The following is a 13,844-nucleotide window of genomic DNA, read 5'->3' as shown; positions in this document are numbered from 1 at the left end:
GCCCTGCATCTCCTCCAACCCCTCACCCCTCGTCTATACCCACACCCTGCCCCTCACTATCTTAGTCGTGCACGCACGCATACACACCTCGCTCGCACATGCACAAGCCTCTCCATCACGCACACACACACTCTCTCTCTCTCTCTCTCTCTCTCTGAAACACACACACCTTTCTCTCAAACCCACACACACACCCTCTCTCCCAAACTCACACACACCTTTCTCTCAAACCCACACACACACCGTCTCTCGCACACACACACACACACACACACTCTTCTCTGCCCCCCCAGCAACTCGTCTGCAGCGGTGTCTTCTTTATTATTATCATGACTGTGGCTGGAGGCTACGGGTGGAGAGAAGGATGGAGGGGTGGAGGAGGGGTAGAATAATGTTTTAGCTGGAGATGACACCACACTGCAGCCCTATCTTGTTAATTATCATCTGCATCATGCATCAAAATGATCCGCCTGATGTACGAGCTGTGCTTAAATGCGAATGATATTCATTATGAGCAATTAATACATAAAATAAAGTAGGCCACACACCCTGGACAGGGAAGAGGGAGGCACAGGAGAAGAAGGTGGAAGTGTGCTGTGTAGGTGGAATGAGCAATGAGGGTGTGTGTGTGTGTGTGTGCTCGGAACTGGTGTGCGTTTTTGTGCGTGTGCATGTGTCTGCATGTGTGCACTTCAGGTGGAATGTATCACAATGTGTGTTTGTGTGTGTCTTAGTTTTGCGTGCATAAGAGTCAGTATCTGGGTAAAGCCCCCCCCCTCCCTCCCTACTGCATTAGTGACCAGCAGACACGGGAGGCTAATTCTCCATAAGCCTTTTACTGCTGTGTGAAACGCACCGGCCCCTTCATCTCTACACTCATAAAGCATCTTCCTGACATCCTCCTTCCCACAGATAGCAACTTGACCCAGCAGGCCCTCCTCTGGCCAGCCAGGCTGCAGGCACTATCACCAGCAGAGGAGGGGAAGGTGCTATCCACGCTTTGGGTTTTTAGAGGATTGAGGTGAGGGTGAGGTTAAGGGGGGGTGTGTTAGGGGGTGAGAGGAGGTGTGTTAGGGTTTGAGGGTAGGTGTGTTGGGTTGGGGGTTTCGAGGGTGAAATGGGTCGGGAGGTGAGAAGGAAATATGGGTTCCTCTGCTCTGTTACAGCAGACAGCGTTTTCTCATGGTGCACCGGGTGAGTCAAATCTCATAGTATTCTAAACACACTGGTCAACATACAGCATCCTACATAGCCTCCTCTGGATACAGTCATACGTAGCAGCTGACAAATTCATTACGGCAAACCCTCAGTGAAGAGGAAAACAGCATGAAGGCAGGTCATTTCAGGGGAGTGCCAGAGAGTGGGTCTCTATGGGCTTCTGTCTGGGTTTGAATGTCATGCGGATGTCAGGATCCTCACCCCGCATGGAAATCCGAGGTGTGCGGAGTTAAGAATATCTGCTCTTTAATTGACTCTGCCAGACCGATGTCTGTAGGAGCAGAGGCCTCGCTCCACTGGAGCGAGCCCTCCTCGCCTGTCTCTCCGCCCGCCCCGACCACGCGTGACACGCGTTTTACACCCAAGGAAACCTGCAGCCAGCTAGCTGTGAGGGGCATGACAGCCCTTGGATGGGAGGGCCTGCTGGTGCTAGTCAGCTCAAAGATGGTTGTAGTGGGGTGGGGATTGAGGGGTGCATATGAAGTTTGTTTTTTGTGGACATGGAAGATTCTGTGGAAAAGATGGACAAAGACAGACAGACAAACGAATGCACGACACACACACACATGAACAGTCAAGGAGAAAACAGTGTTCTCAGAACAGACTTGATTATACAGGTAATTTATGTGTTTTTTTTTAACATATTTTCTACTATTGTGTCTATCTTTATGATCCTATATTTCGGTAGTCTGTAGATGGGGAGTGTGGAGTGGAATGAGATCGCCTGAGTCTGCGGACTAGGGGTGGAGGGGGGTGTGGTGGAGGGGGGTGGGGTGTTGGTGCTGTTTGGAAGGGAAGGGAAGGGGGGGGGGGGGGTCGGGGAGCAGGGGGGGGGGGGGGAAAGCAATCACAAACACTTAAACCTGCAAATGGCCTTCATGTGTTATGCCAAGATGGCCGTGTTGACGAATGAGGGATCTAACCCTGGCTGAAACAGGCCCAGTCAGGGGATTAGATGGAAGCTCCTGCTCTGTTTTGCATGGGAATTGTGCATATTTAATCTAGGTGTGGCGGCGCCCTGACGAAAGCCCTTCTCTGTTTCTCATTACGCCACTAACACCCTGCGGCGTGTCCTTAATGCTGCAGGGGGAGGGGCCCTGCCTCGCACAGGGCCCTGTCTCAATACTCTGGGATACATCCTTACACTCCTTTATCTTATGTTATCACATATTATTTTACTTACTATCAGTAAACATCCTACCCTCCCACCTTCAGTCTCTAAACTTAGCCTCATCAAAGGCCCTGTCTCAATACTTTGGAATACATCCTTACACTCCTTTATCTTATGTTATCACATATTATTTTACTTACTATCAGTAGATGTCTTTCCTTCCTATCTCCCTATCTTCCTTTTATCCTACCTTCCTTTCTAACTCCCTTTCTACCAACCTTCCTACCTACCTTCCTGTCTATCTTCCTACCTCCCTTCTCTCCTACATGCCTTCCTCTCTTCCTAACTTCCTTCTCTCCTACATGCCTTCCTCTCTTCCTAACTTCATTCTCTCCTACATGCCTTCCTCTCTTCCTAACTTCCTTCTCTCCTACATGCCTTCCTCTCTTCCTAACTTCCTTCTCTCCTACATGCCTTCCTCTCTTCCTAACTTCCTTCTCTCCTACATGCCTTCTTCTCTTCCTAACTTCATTCTCTCCTACATGCCTTCTTCTCTTCCTAACTTCCTTCTCTCCTACATGCCTTCTTCTCTTCCTAACTTCCTTCTCTCCTACATGCCTTCCTCTCTTCCTAACTTCCTTCTCTCCTACATGCCTTCCTCTCTTCCTAACTTCCTTCTCTCCTACATGCCTTCTTCTCTTCCTAACTTCCTTCTCTCCTACATGCCTTCCTCTCTTCCTAACTTCCTTCTCTCCTACATGCCTTCCTCTCTTCCTAACTTCATTCTCTCCTACATGCCTTCCTCTCTTCCTAACTTCCTTCTCTCCTACATGCCTTCCTCTCTTCCTAACTTCCTTCTCTCCTACATGCCTTCCTCTCTTCCTAACTTCCTTCTCTCCTACATGCCTTCCTCTCTTCCTAACTTCCTTCCTAACTTTCTTTCTACCTTCCTTCTTTCTTTCACACTTCAAACACGAGGACCAGAGATTCCCGGAATCAGGAGTGGGCTTAGCTTGCGAAGACGGAGATGGTTGTGTTGTTTCTGGAAGTTTGGCCTGTGTGTGTGTGTGGTTTAGTATTCTACATCTGTCTCATCGTTAACGGTGTGCAGTGACAGTGATAGAGGCTCTCTATCTGTCTCTCTCTGTCTCTGTCTCACTCTTTCTCTCATGTTCTCTACCTTTCTGTGTCTCTCCCCCCCCCCCTCTCTCTCTCTCTCTCTGTCTTTCTGTCTGGATCTGCGTCTGTCTTTGTCTCTCTATATCTCTTTGTTTTTCTCTCTCTGATATCCATCCATCTACCCCCCTCCCGCTCTCTCTGCCCCTAGCATAGCCACCTTTTCATCCAGATCACATTTCTAAGGAGGCTGGGGTACAATTACTTATTATTTTCCTCTCTCTGCTCTTTCCTACTTTGATTCCTACTTTCTTTCTTTGCCCTCCTCCAGAGCACTGTTTTGGATGCATTGCGTATACTACAGACTGAAAGACAAACAAGCATGCGTTTTTTAAGGGAAGGCCCCTCGCTGTGCGTGTAATTTCCTGTTTGTGTGTGGCGCTGCTGTCGTCCGCCCCACGTCCCTCCTGCCCACTGCAAAGAGGGGGAGAGGAAGAGAGATAGAGAGGGGAAGAGAGGAAGAGAAAGAAAACAGGATGATAACAAAAGCAGCTCAGATTTCACAAACGCATATTTCATCAATCATGTGAATATGTGTGAGTGATTATGCATTGCTCTGGCAGGGTTAGACCTGATTACCATAGACCGTAAAGCCAGCTTTCTTATCTCACACACACTGATTAGTTTCTTTCTGCAGATAGCCCCTCGCACGCACACCCTGCCCCTCTCCCCTTCTGCACCACACACACACATACACACATTTTTAGACACACACACAAAATACTCATACAGTACACACACACACACACTCACAAACATACAACCACTGAAAAAGCTTGATTTCAGGGAAATTACTGTCTCTCTCTCTCCCCTTTCTGTCTCTCCTCTCTCTTTCTTTCCCTCTCTCTAACCACAACCCAGATCCGATTGTTTCAGAGGGGGACTATTTCTCGTTGAGTTAATCTAAAGCTGGACACACCTAGCTGCAGTCTGGGAGAAAACAGGACCAAACTGGCCGAGTATGTGTGAAGAGCAACAGAAAAGCTGTGACCTGTATTTCTGAATCCCGCCCTGCCTCTAAAACCGCTCCAGAACTGGACTGCATCCAGGTCTAGTTCAGCTCCTCTCGCTTTTCCTCTGTGAAGAAAGGACAGAACACTCTGGTGATGTTGTGGTGTTGTCGTCTGTGTGGCGGAGCAGAGATCAGCAGTCAGGCTCCAGAGCGGCGGCGAGGGAGCGTCTCTCCAGCCTCGCTGTCTGGGGACCCCCCCCCCTCGCTGTTCACTAAGGATGTCATCGTCAGGGGGATTCACATGTAGAGATGAATTCAAAATGAACAAATAGTTCACGAGGCATAAGCTGTTTTGGAGCGGCGTGTTTACGTGAGCTTCTGTTTGTACTGAATTTAAACCCGAACAAAGCCCTGACGAGGAATGAAGGAAGAGGGCATACTTAGGGAGGGAGAGAGAGGAGGGAGGGAGAGAGAAGAGGAGGTTGGTTTAGAAAGAGAGAGAGGAAGGAGGTGTGTTGAGAGCAGGAGAGCGAGAGAAAGATACAGTGTAGGAGAAGGAGAGGTAAAATTAGCCACGTATGAAAGGTTCTATTCCAGCCTCAACCATGGGGATTAGAAATGACTCTTTCTTTCTCTCTTTCCCCCCTCTCTATCTTTTCGCTCTCAGCTCTCTGAGTGGCTGAAATAATGTAAACTCGTTTGGGCTGGGGGCTGGGGGCCTGTGTCAGTGTGTCTGAATGCTAAAAGTGTGCTGGACGCATTAGGACTTGACAGGGCCCTTCTTCGTGAAATAAGTGAAATTAATGGAGCTCTTTTCATGTCGGACAAGGCCGAGGCACCCCTTTCACGCTGCGCACAGTCACCGAAAAGTCAATACTTTTTTATTACTCCTCCCTGCCCTACATCCAGCCCCTACAAGTGCTACACCCGCTAATTGGTTTCAGTTTGTGTAGAGAGAGAGAGAGAGAGAGAGGGAGGGTGGGTGGGTGGGGGGGGGGGGAGGGAAAGAAGTGAGGGGGAAAAACGACTTCATCCTAAAAGAACACTGAGGCAAATAAATCAATCTCATATTTTTTCCCCTGTCTTTTTTCATTGAGTAACATTGGCGGGCAAGGAAAGAGAGAGAGGAGGGGAGAGCTGGGGGACGTGGGAGTAAGGGAGAGAGGAGGGGGGGGGGAGAGAGTAAATGCTTGGTTAGTGCCCCGGTCCCGTGGGGTAATAGTATGTGCGGTTGTGTTAATGGACAGGTTTGGTTAAAGTGGTCTGGACCGCCGAGGTCACCCGCGGGGTTTCCCAGCCCAAACACACAGAAGAACTGTCTGAATGCTGCAGACTATAGCTTCTGTGTGCGACGATGATGCAAACATAGAGACAGACACCACAGACAGGAGGAGGAGGAGCAGGAGGTGGAGGTGGAGATAGAGGAGGAGCAGATAAAGGAGGTAGAGAAGGAAGAGGAGGAGGATGATGGAGGAGAAGCTGATAGGGGTGGTGCAGATAAGACCGTCCTCCTCCTCTGTGTCCACAGTCTCTACTGAAGTGGCAGTGGTTGGCCTCTTCCTGAAACAGCAGCACCACAAATTGATGTGACACTTTGACCCCTCCCTCTGTGTTGTGTTTGTGTCCGAGAACCATTCCTAATTTTGCAACCCAGCTTTCACAGCTCTGGTTGGGGTGACTGCGGGGGTCGGGATGGGAGGGGCGGCTGGGGCTGGGGGGGTCAGAGGTAGGGGGGGGGGGGGGGAGCTGTCACATGGAGCGTCCGTCATCAAACACACTGCTTTCTCTCTCAGTGTGACAAGTCCCTGCCCAGCGGCCCCCTGGACACACACACACACACACACACATACTGTCTCTCACACACAGATGCACACACACACATGCCACAGCAAACACCAACACCATAGTGACACCAATATGGTCACTTGGGTAGTTAGAGACAGCACTGTGAATGAGTCTGGGGATGTGAACCAGTAGACAGACACACAGACCTTCCTTCCTTCCTCACACTCCTCTGGACCTGCTGGGATTCCTGCAGCAACTTATCATCCTGCTTTACAAGGAAAAACATACTTTTCCTTTATTCATTCCATCATTTCCTTTGTTATATTTTTGACTGAAAAGTCTCACAAAAATCTTCCTAAATGCACTTTTTAGCTGTAGGAGATTGCATATGTGTGTATGTGTGCATGTGTGTGTATCTGTGTGCGTGTGTGTGTGTAAGTGTAAGCGTGCATGCGTGTGTGGTTCTCCGTGTGTGTGTGTGTTGCCAGTCGTTAGTGTCAGTGTGCGGAGGGGCCTGTTTACAAGGACAGGCTTGTCCCCGCCCCCAGGCGTCGACATGGCGATGATTGTCATGGCGATGGAGTGTGAGTGACAGGGCGATCACATGCGTTGCCGGGGAGCAGGATGTAGCGGCGCCCCAGTCTCTGACATTAGTTTGTCCTTCTCAACTTCAGCTTTTTTTACACTCTCTTAACTACTATATATAAATATATAACCACACACCCTGCTCCATCTCCCTTCCTGCTCTCTAACTCTCCCTCCTGCTCTCTCTCTGTTTTCTCTCTCTCTCTTTCTCTCTCCATCTCCCTCCTGCTCTCTCTTCTCTCTGTTTTCTCTCTCTCTCTTTCTCTCTCCATCTCCCTCCTGCTCTCTCTCTCTGTTTTCTCTCTCTTTCTCTCTCCATCTCCCTCCTGCTCTCTCTTCTCTCTGTTTTCTCTCTCTCTCTTTCTCTCTCCATCTCCCTCCTGCTCTCTCTCTCTCTCTCTCTCTCACTCTTGTTCTCCCTCCTTTTCTGTGTGTCATTCTCTCCATGCATTCCTCCCTCCATCCTTTCAGACTCTTTCTGAACCAGATGAACCATAATAAACCCTCTACTTTTTCTTCACCTCTTTTCCTCCCCCCCTCCCTTCGTCCTCCCGTCAGCTCCAGTTCTTGGCTGTGTTCTGGGCTGGGGCTGGTGTCACGTTGCAAGGCTCTCTGGGTAATCACAGACCTGGGTGTTGAGGCCAGGCTGCACACCAGGTCAGGGGTCAAACCCGACCACACACACACACACACCCTATTGTATAGAAACACACACATAGAATCTCAAACACACACACCTACCTATACACCCCCCCCCCCCCTCCCAGCATCTAGGCCAGCTACGTTGAGGCCTCAGCTATAAATACCAGGCAGCTTTTGTGCAGCGCAGCAGAAAAGGAGGTCAGGGTGTGAGCTGAGGCCCGGGCATTCATCATTAACGTGCTGCCGCTGCCGGTAATGCGCCCGTTACAGCCGTGATTAAGAGCCCCGGTTAGTTCCAGCAGCCGGTACACAGGCCCCGGACACACACACACACACACACACCGGGCTCCGCCACCGGCAGAGGTGACGCTGTGTGTACCGGCTGTGGTCCCGGACATGTGGTCTCACAGCCAGGCCACGACACACACGGGAGAGGGGCAGAGTGTATGTGTGTGTGTGGTTGTGAGGGGGTTATTGTGCTGTGTGGGGGGTTTCTTGGAGGGGGGGGTTGGGGTTGAGGGTTGCTGTGTCCATGCCCTGTGTGTGAGGGGGCTTCAGGGCGTGATGACAGTGCTGTCAGAAGCACTCGGGAAAAGAGCATTCACAATGGGACACACACGCACGTACACACACACACACACACACACGTACACACACACTCTTTACAGAGAGAACATACTGTGGGGCTGTTTTCTGGTGACTGTGTGTATGTAGCTGGCTGATGTCACTAGGCATGTTCCTTTTTTACAGCTATATCCACTGCCTTTCAACTGCTCAGCTCACAATGGACACCTGATTTGACTTTACTGTTGTGTCGCCATCTCTTCCCATCTCTCTCTGTCTTTCTTTCTCCCGCTTACTTTCCCTCCCTCCCACTCTTGTCCTCTCTCTATCTCTCTCCCTATCGCTCTCCCTGTCTCTCTACCTTTCTTCCTCTCTCCCTCTCTCCTCATCTCTCTACCTCTCTCATCCCCCCCTCTCTCCTCATCTCTCTACCTCTCTCATCCCCTCCCTCTCTCATCATCTCTCTACCTCTTTCACCCCCTCCCTCTCTCATCATCTCTCTACCTCTCTCATCCCCTCCCTCTCTCATCATCTCTCTACCTCTCTCATCCCCTCCCTCTCTCATCATCTCTCTACCTCTCTCATCCCCTCCTTCTCTCATCATCTCTCTACCTCTCTCATCATCTCTCTACCTCTCTCATCCCCCCCTCTCTCATCATCTCTCTACCTCTCTCATCCCCTCCCTCTCTCATCATCTCTCTCTCTCCTCAGCCATTCAAGACAGTGTTCACCACCTGTCACGTCTTCGACAAGTTTGGACGCTTGTACTCCAACGCTGGAAAGATCGTTTGAAACCAGGACAACATCACATCAACGTTCCACAAACATACATAAAGATCGATATTCTCGTCACCTCTGCTTCTGTGTCTTATTATATATAGTATCGTATTAGATTATTAAACATGATTACGTAATATTAATAAGCTGCTAAGGGGACGTTCAGCTGTCGGTCTGTTTATGTTTATGTTCAATATCACAACACTTAATTGCTGTAAGGAAAATAGAGTTCAGAAAATTAAGTAAATTTCATGCATACACCCACACACACACACACACACACAGATCAGTCACTGACGTCATGGATGGACTTGGGGATGTTAATTCAGTAATGAGAGGGCCAGCTCTGTGTGATTTAGTGGTGAGGATGCTGTCACACACACAACAAACCCACACACACAATCAAAACGCTTCCAAGAAACCTCATCCAACTGCTGTACTGGCGCTGGGATCTCTCTCCCCCTATCTTTCTCTCTCTCTCTCACCCTCCCTCACCTCCCCTCTCTCTTCCCTCTCTCCCCCCCCACTTCTCTCCCTCCCTCCCCCCTCTTTCTCCCCCTAACCCCCGTCTCTCTCATGAGTCAGGCTCTCATTGCTGCTGTGAGCTGAGCAGGTCTGCACGCAGGCAGACAGACAGGCATGCTGGCAGAAAAGAAGTTTGGAAGGCAGACAGGCAGAAAGACAGACATACAGGTAAACAGAAAGACAAATAGACAGGCAGATAGCCACGTAGGGAGGCAGACAGAAGCAGGCAGACAGACAGTAAGGCAGGCAGGGGTAAATAAATGGGGTTTAATTTGAGAGAGTGGGTCAGGGGAACCCAGCTCATCCGCTTGCTCCCATCCTCTTTTCATTTACACAAATAACACTGAGTGCTTTGTTCTGTCCGGGCCAAGGTGTGTGTGTGTGGGGGGAGGAGCTTCGATTAAAGCTCCTCCCCGTGCTGCTCGTGTACAGGTACTGTCACACACACAGTCAATCTGCAGCTTATAGTATGTAAGAACACACACACACACCGTCATCTCTGTAGCCTTCTCTCCCCGGTAGGCTGGACCTTTGACCTGAGACCTCACTGACCCCCCCGATCCCCCCCCACACACACACACTTCACCTGTCAGTGTTCACTGCTCAGATCATATGTGTGTCTGGGTGTGTGTGTGGGTGTTGATATGTATGGGTGCAAGCTGGCTTGGCAAGGGTCTATTTTCTGTGTGTGCAGGACAGGTAGGGGGTGGAGGGATACGGGTCAGAGGTGTGACAGAGGAGTGACGGACTGTCTCCACACCCTGCAGCCTCACAGCAGGTGAGCTTTCACACACACACCTGACCTCCACACACACACACGCAATCTGCTACAGTCTTCTAGACCTGTCAGTCTCATCCCACCAGTCCAACGCACACACAGAGTGGTTGTGGATGAGGGAGATAATAAGGTGGAGAGGGAGAAAAGGGATGAGGAAAGGATTATGTTAGGAAGGTGAGGGGAATGGTGGATGGGGGGGTAAGAGGTGACTGAGGAAGAGAGGTATGGAGAGATAGAGTGGTATGAGGGGAGGGGAGGACGGGAGAGGGAGAGACATCATTGTCGGGGTGTGTAATTTACATGGGCTCCCTGGGTGTCCTTTGTACTGTCAGTAACAGCTGTCAGACCTGGCAGAGAGCGGGCACAGCATGACACACACACACACACTCCCTGACACACTGACACAGAACTGTACAGGATCTGTCTGGACAGCCTGGTTACCTCCCTTTGTGATACAGTGGATGGATCGATGGATCAATAGTTTTTCTTTTAAAGATAGAACTCCTTACTTTGTCCCCTCTCGGTCGTCGTCGACATTCAACTGCACTACGCACAAGCCACCTGATTTGCACTATTGCCCATTCATATTCTTATTTTTATATATATTTTATTTATATTTTAGAATTTACTTTTTTATTTTTTAGATTGTTAGTTCCTAGGATTAGTTATACTACTGTATCTTTATTTTTGTAGATCCGTATATGTTTATATGTTTATTGTTTGCACCTTCCGGCCGCAGTAAATTCTGTGTTTGTGTAAACCTACATGGCGAATAAAACCAAATTCTGATTCTGATCTCCTTCCCCTCTGTCCTTCCCCCTTTCTTCCTCTTCCTCTTTTTTGTCCTTTGTGTCTCTCTTTCTTACTTCTCTCTCTCCCTTCTCTTCCTCCCTCCTCCCCAGGGACAGAGTTGCAGTATAGATGGAGCGTTTTGTAATGTCCTCTTAATGGTTCTTGTAGACAGGAACATTAGACATGGGTAGAACCTGGATCAGGCCTCAACGAGCTGGCAGACAGATGCCAGGCCAGATGTGAGCTGCATCTCGCTCACACGCACACACACGCACACACACACACATACACTCACGTACATGCACACACGCATATGCAGTCTCGTACACGCACAGACATACACTCATTTACACACATGCACACACACACACACATACTTAGATGGAATCACATTCCTACACCCAGGCACGACATCTTAACTCCTCTCTTCCTCTTTTCTCCACTCTTCCCTCTAATCTCCAGTCATTAATGTGCTGGATTCAGATCAGTTTAAATGCATGGAAAACTGCCAGCGTATATAAAGATCTTTACAAGCCACGTACAAAGTTTCTGAACCCCACTCAAAGCAACATCAGTGTCCTTACTAAAGGTCTCCAGTAGGGGTTGCTGTTTCACATTGACGTCATTATCTCTCTACACCTCAACTCAGTACACTTTTGACCCTGTGTGTGTTTAATACACACTCTTTGTCGACTCCCTTTCCCCTGGTCAAATGTTCACAAATACGCCTCACACACACACACACACACACCTTTTCTCCTCGAACATCCTCCTGCGTCAGCGATGAAGAGGCCTGATGGGGACCCTGGTATTGGCAGCTGATTGTTGGGCTGTGAGGAGCTGGCTGGCAGCTGTCCGTCTCCTCTCTCTGTATCGACTGAACAGACACACGGACGATTGTTGTTGTGTGTGATTGACAGGTGGGTATTGATGGACAGGATATGCTGACTGGCCCTAATGAAGGGACAGGGACCTCTGGAGCCCCAGCAAGGTCCTGGAGAGGAGAAGAGAAGGGAGGAGAAGAGAATGGAAGAGAAGGGAGGAGAAGAGAAGGGAGGAGAGGAGAGAATAGGAGTGGAGATGGAAGGGAAGGAGACGAGGAAACGAGAGGAGGAGGAATGGGAGGAGAGAGGAGGAAAAGAAAGCGTTCAGAGTTATCACTGAACAGACAGCCTGGACCCACATCCATACTGAATATGACAGGTGCCTTTCAAGATCCTCCCTCTTTATTAATGTTTGATTAGTGTTTTGATTTTGTTTAAGCAGCAGTTTTTCACACGTCACCTACCCTGACCTTCACCTCATCTGTGTTTCACATGTCTACGCACACGCAAACACACGCACACACACGGCCTAGGTCCGTGTCTCGTATCACCTCAGGAAACTTGTGGCTAATTTCATTATAGGGGGGAGAGCATGCAAATGAGCCCAGACAGCTGGTGCTTTCCTGGTGGTGGAGTCTGATGGAGGGCCTGGGGGCTGCTGCTAATACACACACACGCTAACACACACTCATACGCACACATTCATACACACACACAGACACACACATACACTCATACGCACACATTCATACACACACACAGACACACACATACACTCATACGCACACATTCATACACACACACAGACACACACATACACGCAGACACTCAGATTACCAAACACATACACACACAGTACAGTAGACATCCCCCCCCCCTCTCTCCTCCTCTTAGACGGGAACCATTGGGGACTCGAGGGGGGGTTAGGGGTTGGAAGGGGGCTCCAGTGGAGAGACCAGATGGTCCGAGAGATAGAGAAGGAGAGCAGAATAAATGTGTGTGTGAAAGAGAGGGAGTGGGGGGAGAGAGAGGCATAGCATTGGTGAGTCCCATCAACATGGTCATCTGTTTTTTTTGAACATTAAAGAAATCACACACACATGAACACACACACAGGACCTGGATACACATACACACACACACACACACACAGGACCTGGGTACACATGCACACACTCACACACACACACACACAGGGAGTATCAGCCAACCCGTCAATCACACCCTGGTCACCGTGACTACTGCCTTCTGCTCTGTCGCGCCGCCTCGTTCCTCGGTGTGGTGGTTGTCATGGCGCCGTGCTATCCACTGTGTGATTGGTGTGTGTGGGTCTGTTGTTACACCTGTGTGTGTGTCTGACATGTACTGTACTGAGTCCACCATACACACACACACACACTCAGAGTGTGATTATGGAGCTGAGAAGAGGAACAAGCTGCCTCCATGCTGCAGCATCTGGCTTCTCAGTAGTGTCATCACACCTGACTGACAGCCAATCAGAACCTGTCATGTGCTAAATGTGATAGGTCCACAGGATACAGACACACACATAAAAAGAAACAGTGTCCACTTATACACACAGACACACACAGGCACACACTCACATACTAACCATGACAGGTTCTCACTGACACACACACCAACACACACACTCACTTGGCAGCAGTGGTACGGAGGGTTAATAGTTGGAATGGAGGTGTGTGAACCTGTCAGCTGTCTGACCCTAGGAGACCAGACCGGAGCCAAGGCCTTCACAACCCTCAGGGCTGTGTGTGTATGTGTGTGTGTCTTGGATCCATCCCATCTGAAGTGACATGGGAGGTATTTCCATGTTATTACCTATAAACAGGACACAGAGCACTGTGATCCTAACTCTACTGGCCCCGCCCCTGACCCCTGACCTCTGACTCTTAACCCTCACCTGGAGAGCTGGGCAAGGAGGGGGAAGGTGTGTGTGTGTGAAGTGTCAGGCTACAGATGGGATGGCATGTTATGGCTGTTACCCCCTGCATTCATGCACACACACAGACACACACACAAATATTCACACACACACTTGCCCAAGCTCATGTGAGGAGGGACCCCCGGTGCGAGTCATAGTTACTAGTTACTATG

At 49.7% G+C, this 13,844-nt stretch overlaps 1 protein-coding gene across 1 annotated transcript in view; it reads left to right on the top strand.

The window, feature by feature from the left end:
• Positions 1 to 8,876, top strand: part of spata17 (spermatogenesis associated 17) — a 32,671-nt gene extending 23,795 nt beyond the window's left edge. Inside the window, exon 10 of the mRNA XM_062446985.1 lies at positions 8,745 to 8,876. Within this exon, the coding sequence (XP_062302969.1) occupies positions 8,745 to 8,825 (81 nt within the window). The 3' untranslated portion in view covers positions 8,826 to 8,876. The remainder of the gene's footprint in view (positions 1 to 8,744) is intronic.
• Positions 8,877 to 13,844: the final 4,968 nt, after the last annotated feature.

Source organism: Osmerus eperlanus, chromosome 21 (genome assembly GCF_963692335.1).
Source record: "Osmerus eperlanus chromosome 21, fOsmEpe2.1, whole genome shotgun sequence".
In the NCBI taxonomy this organism is placed as follows: domain Eukaryota; kingdom Metazoa; phylum Chordata; class Actinopteri; order Osmeriformes; family Osmeridae; genus Osmerus; species Osmerus eperlanus.
The sequence above is the reverse complement of the archived record's forward strand: the minus strand, read 5'-3'. Positions and strand labels throughout refer to the sequence as shown.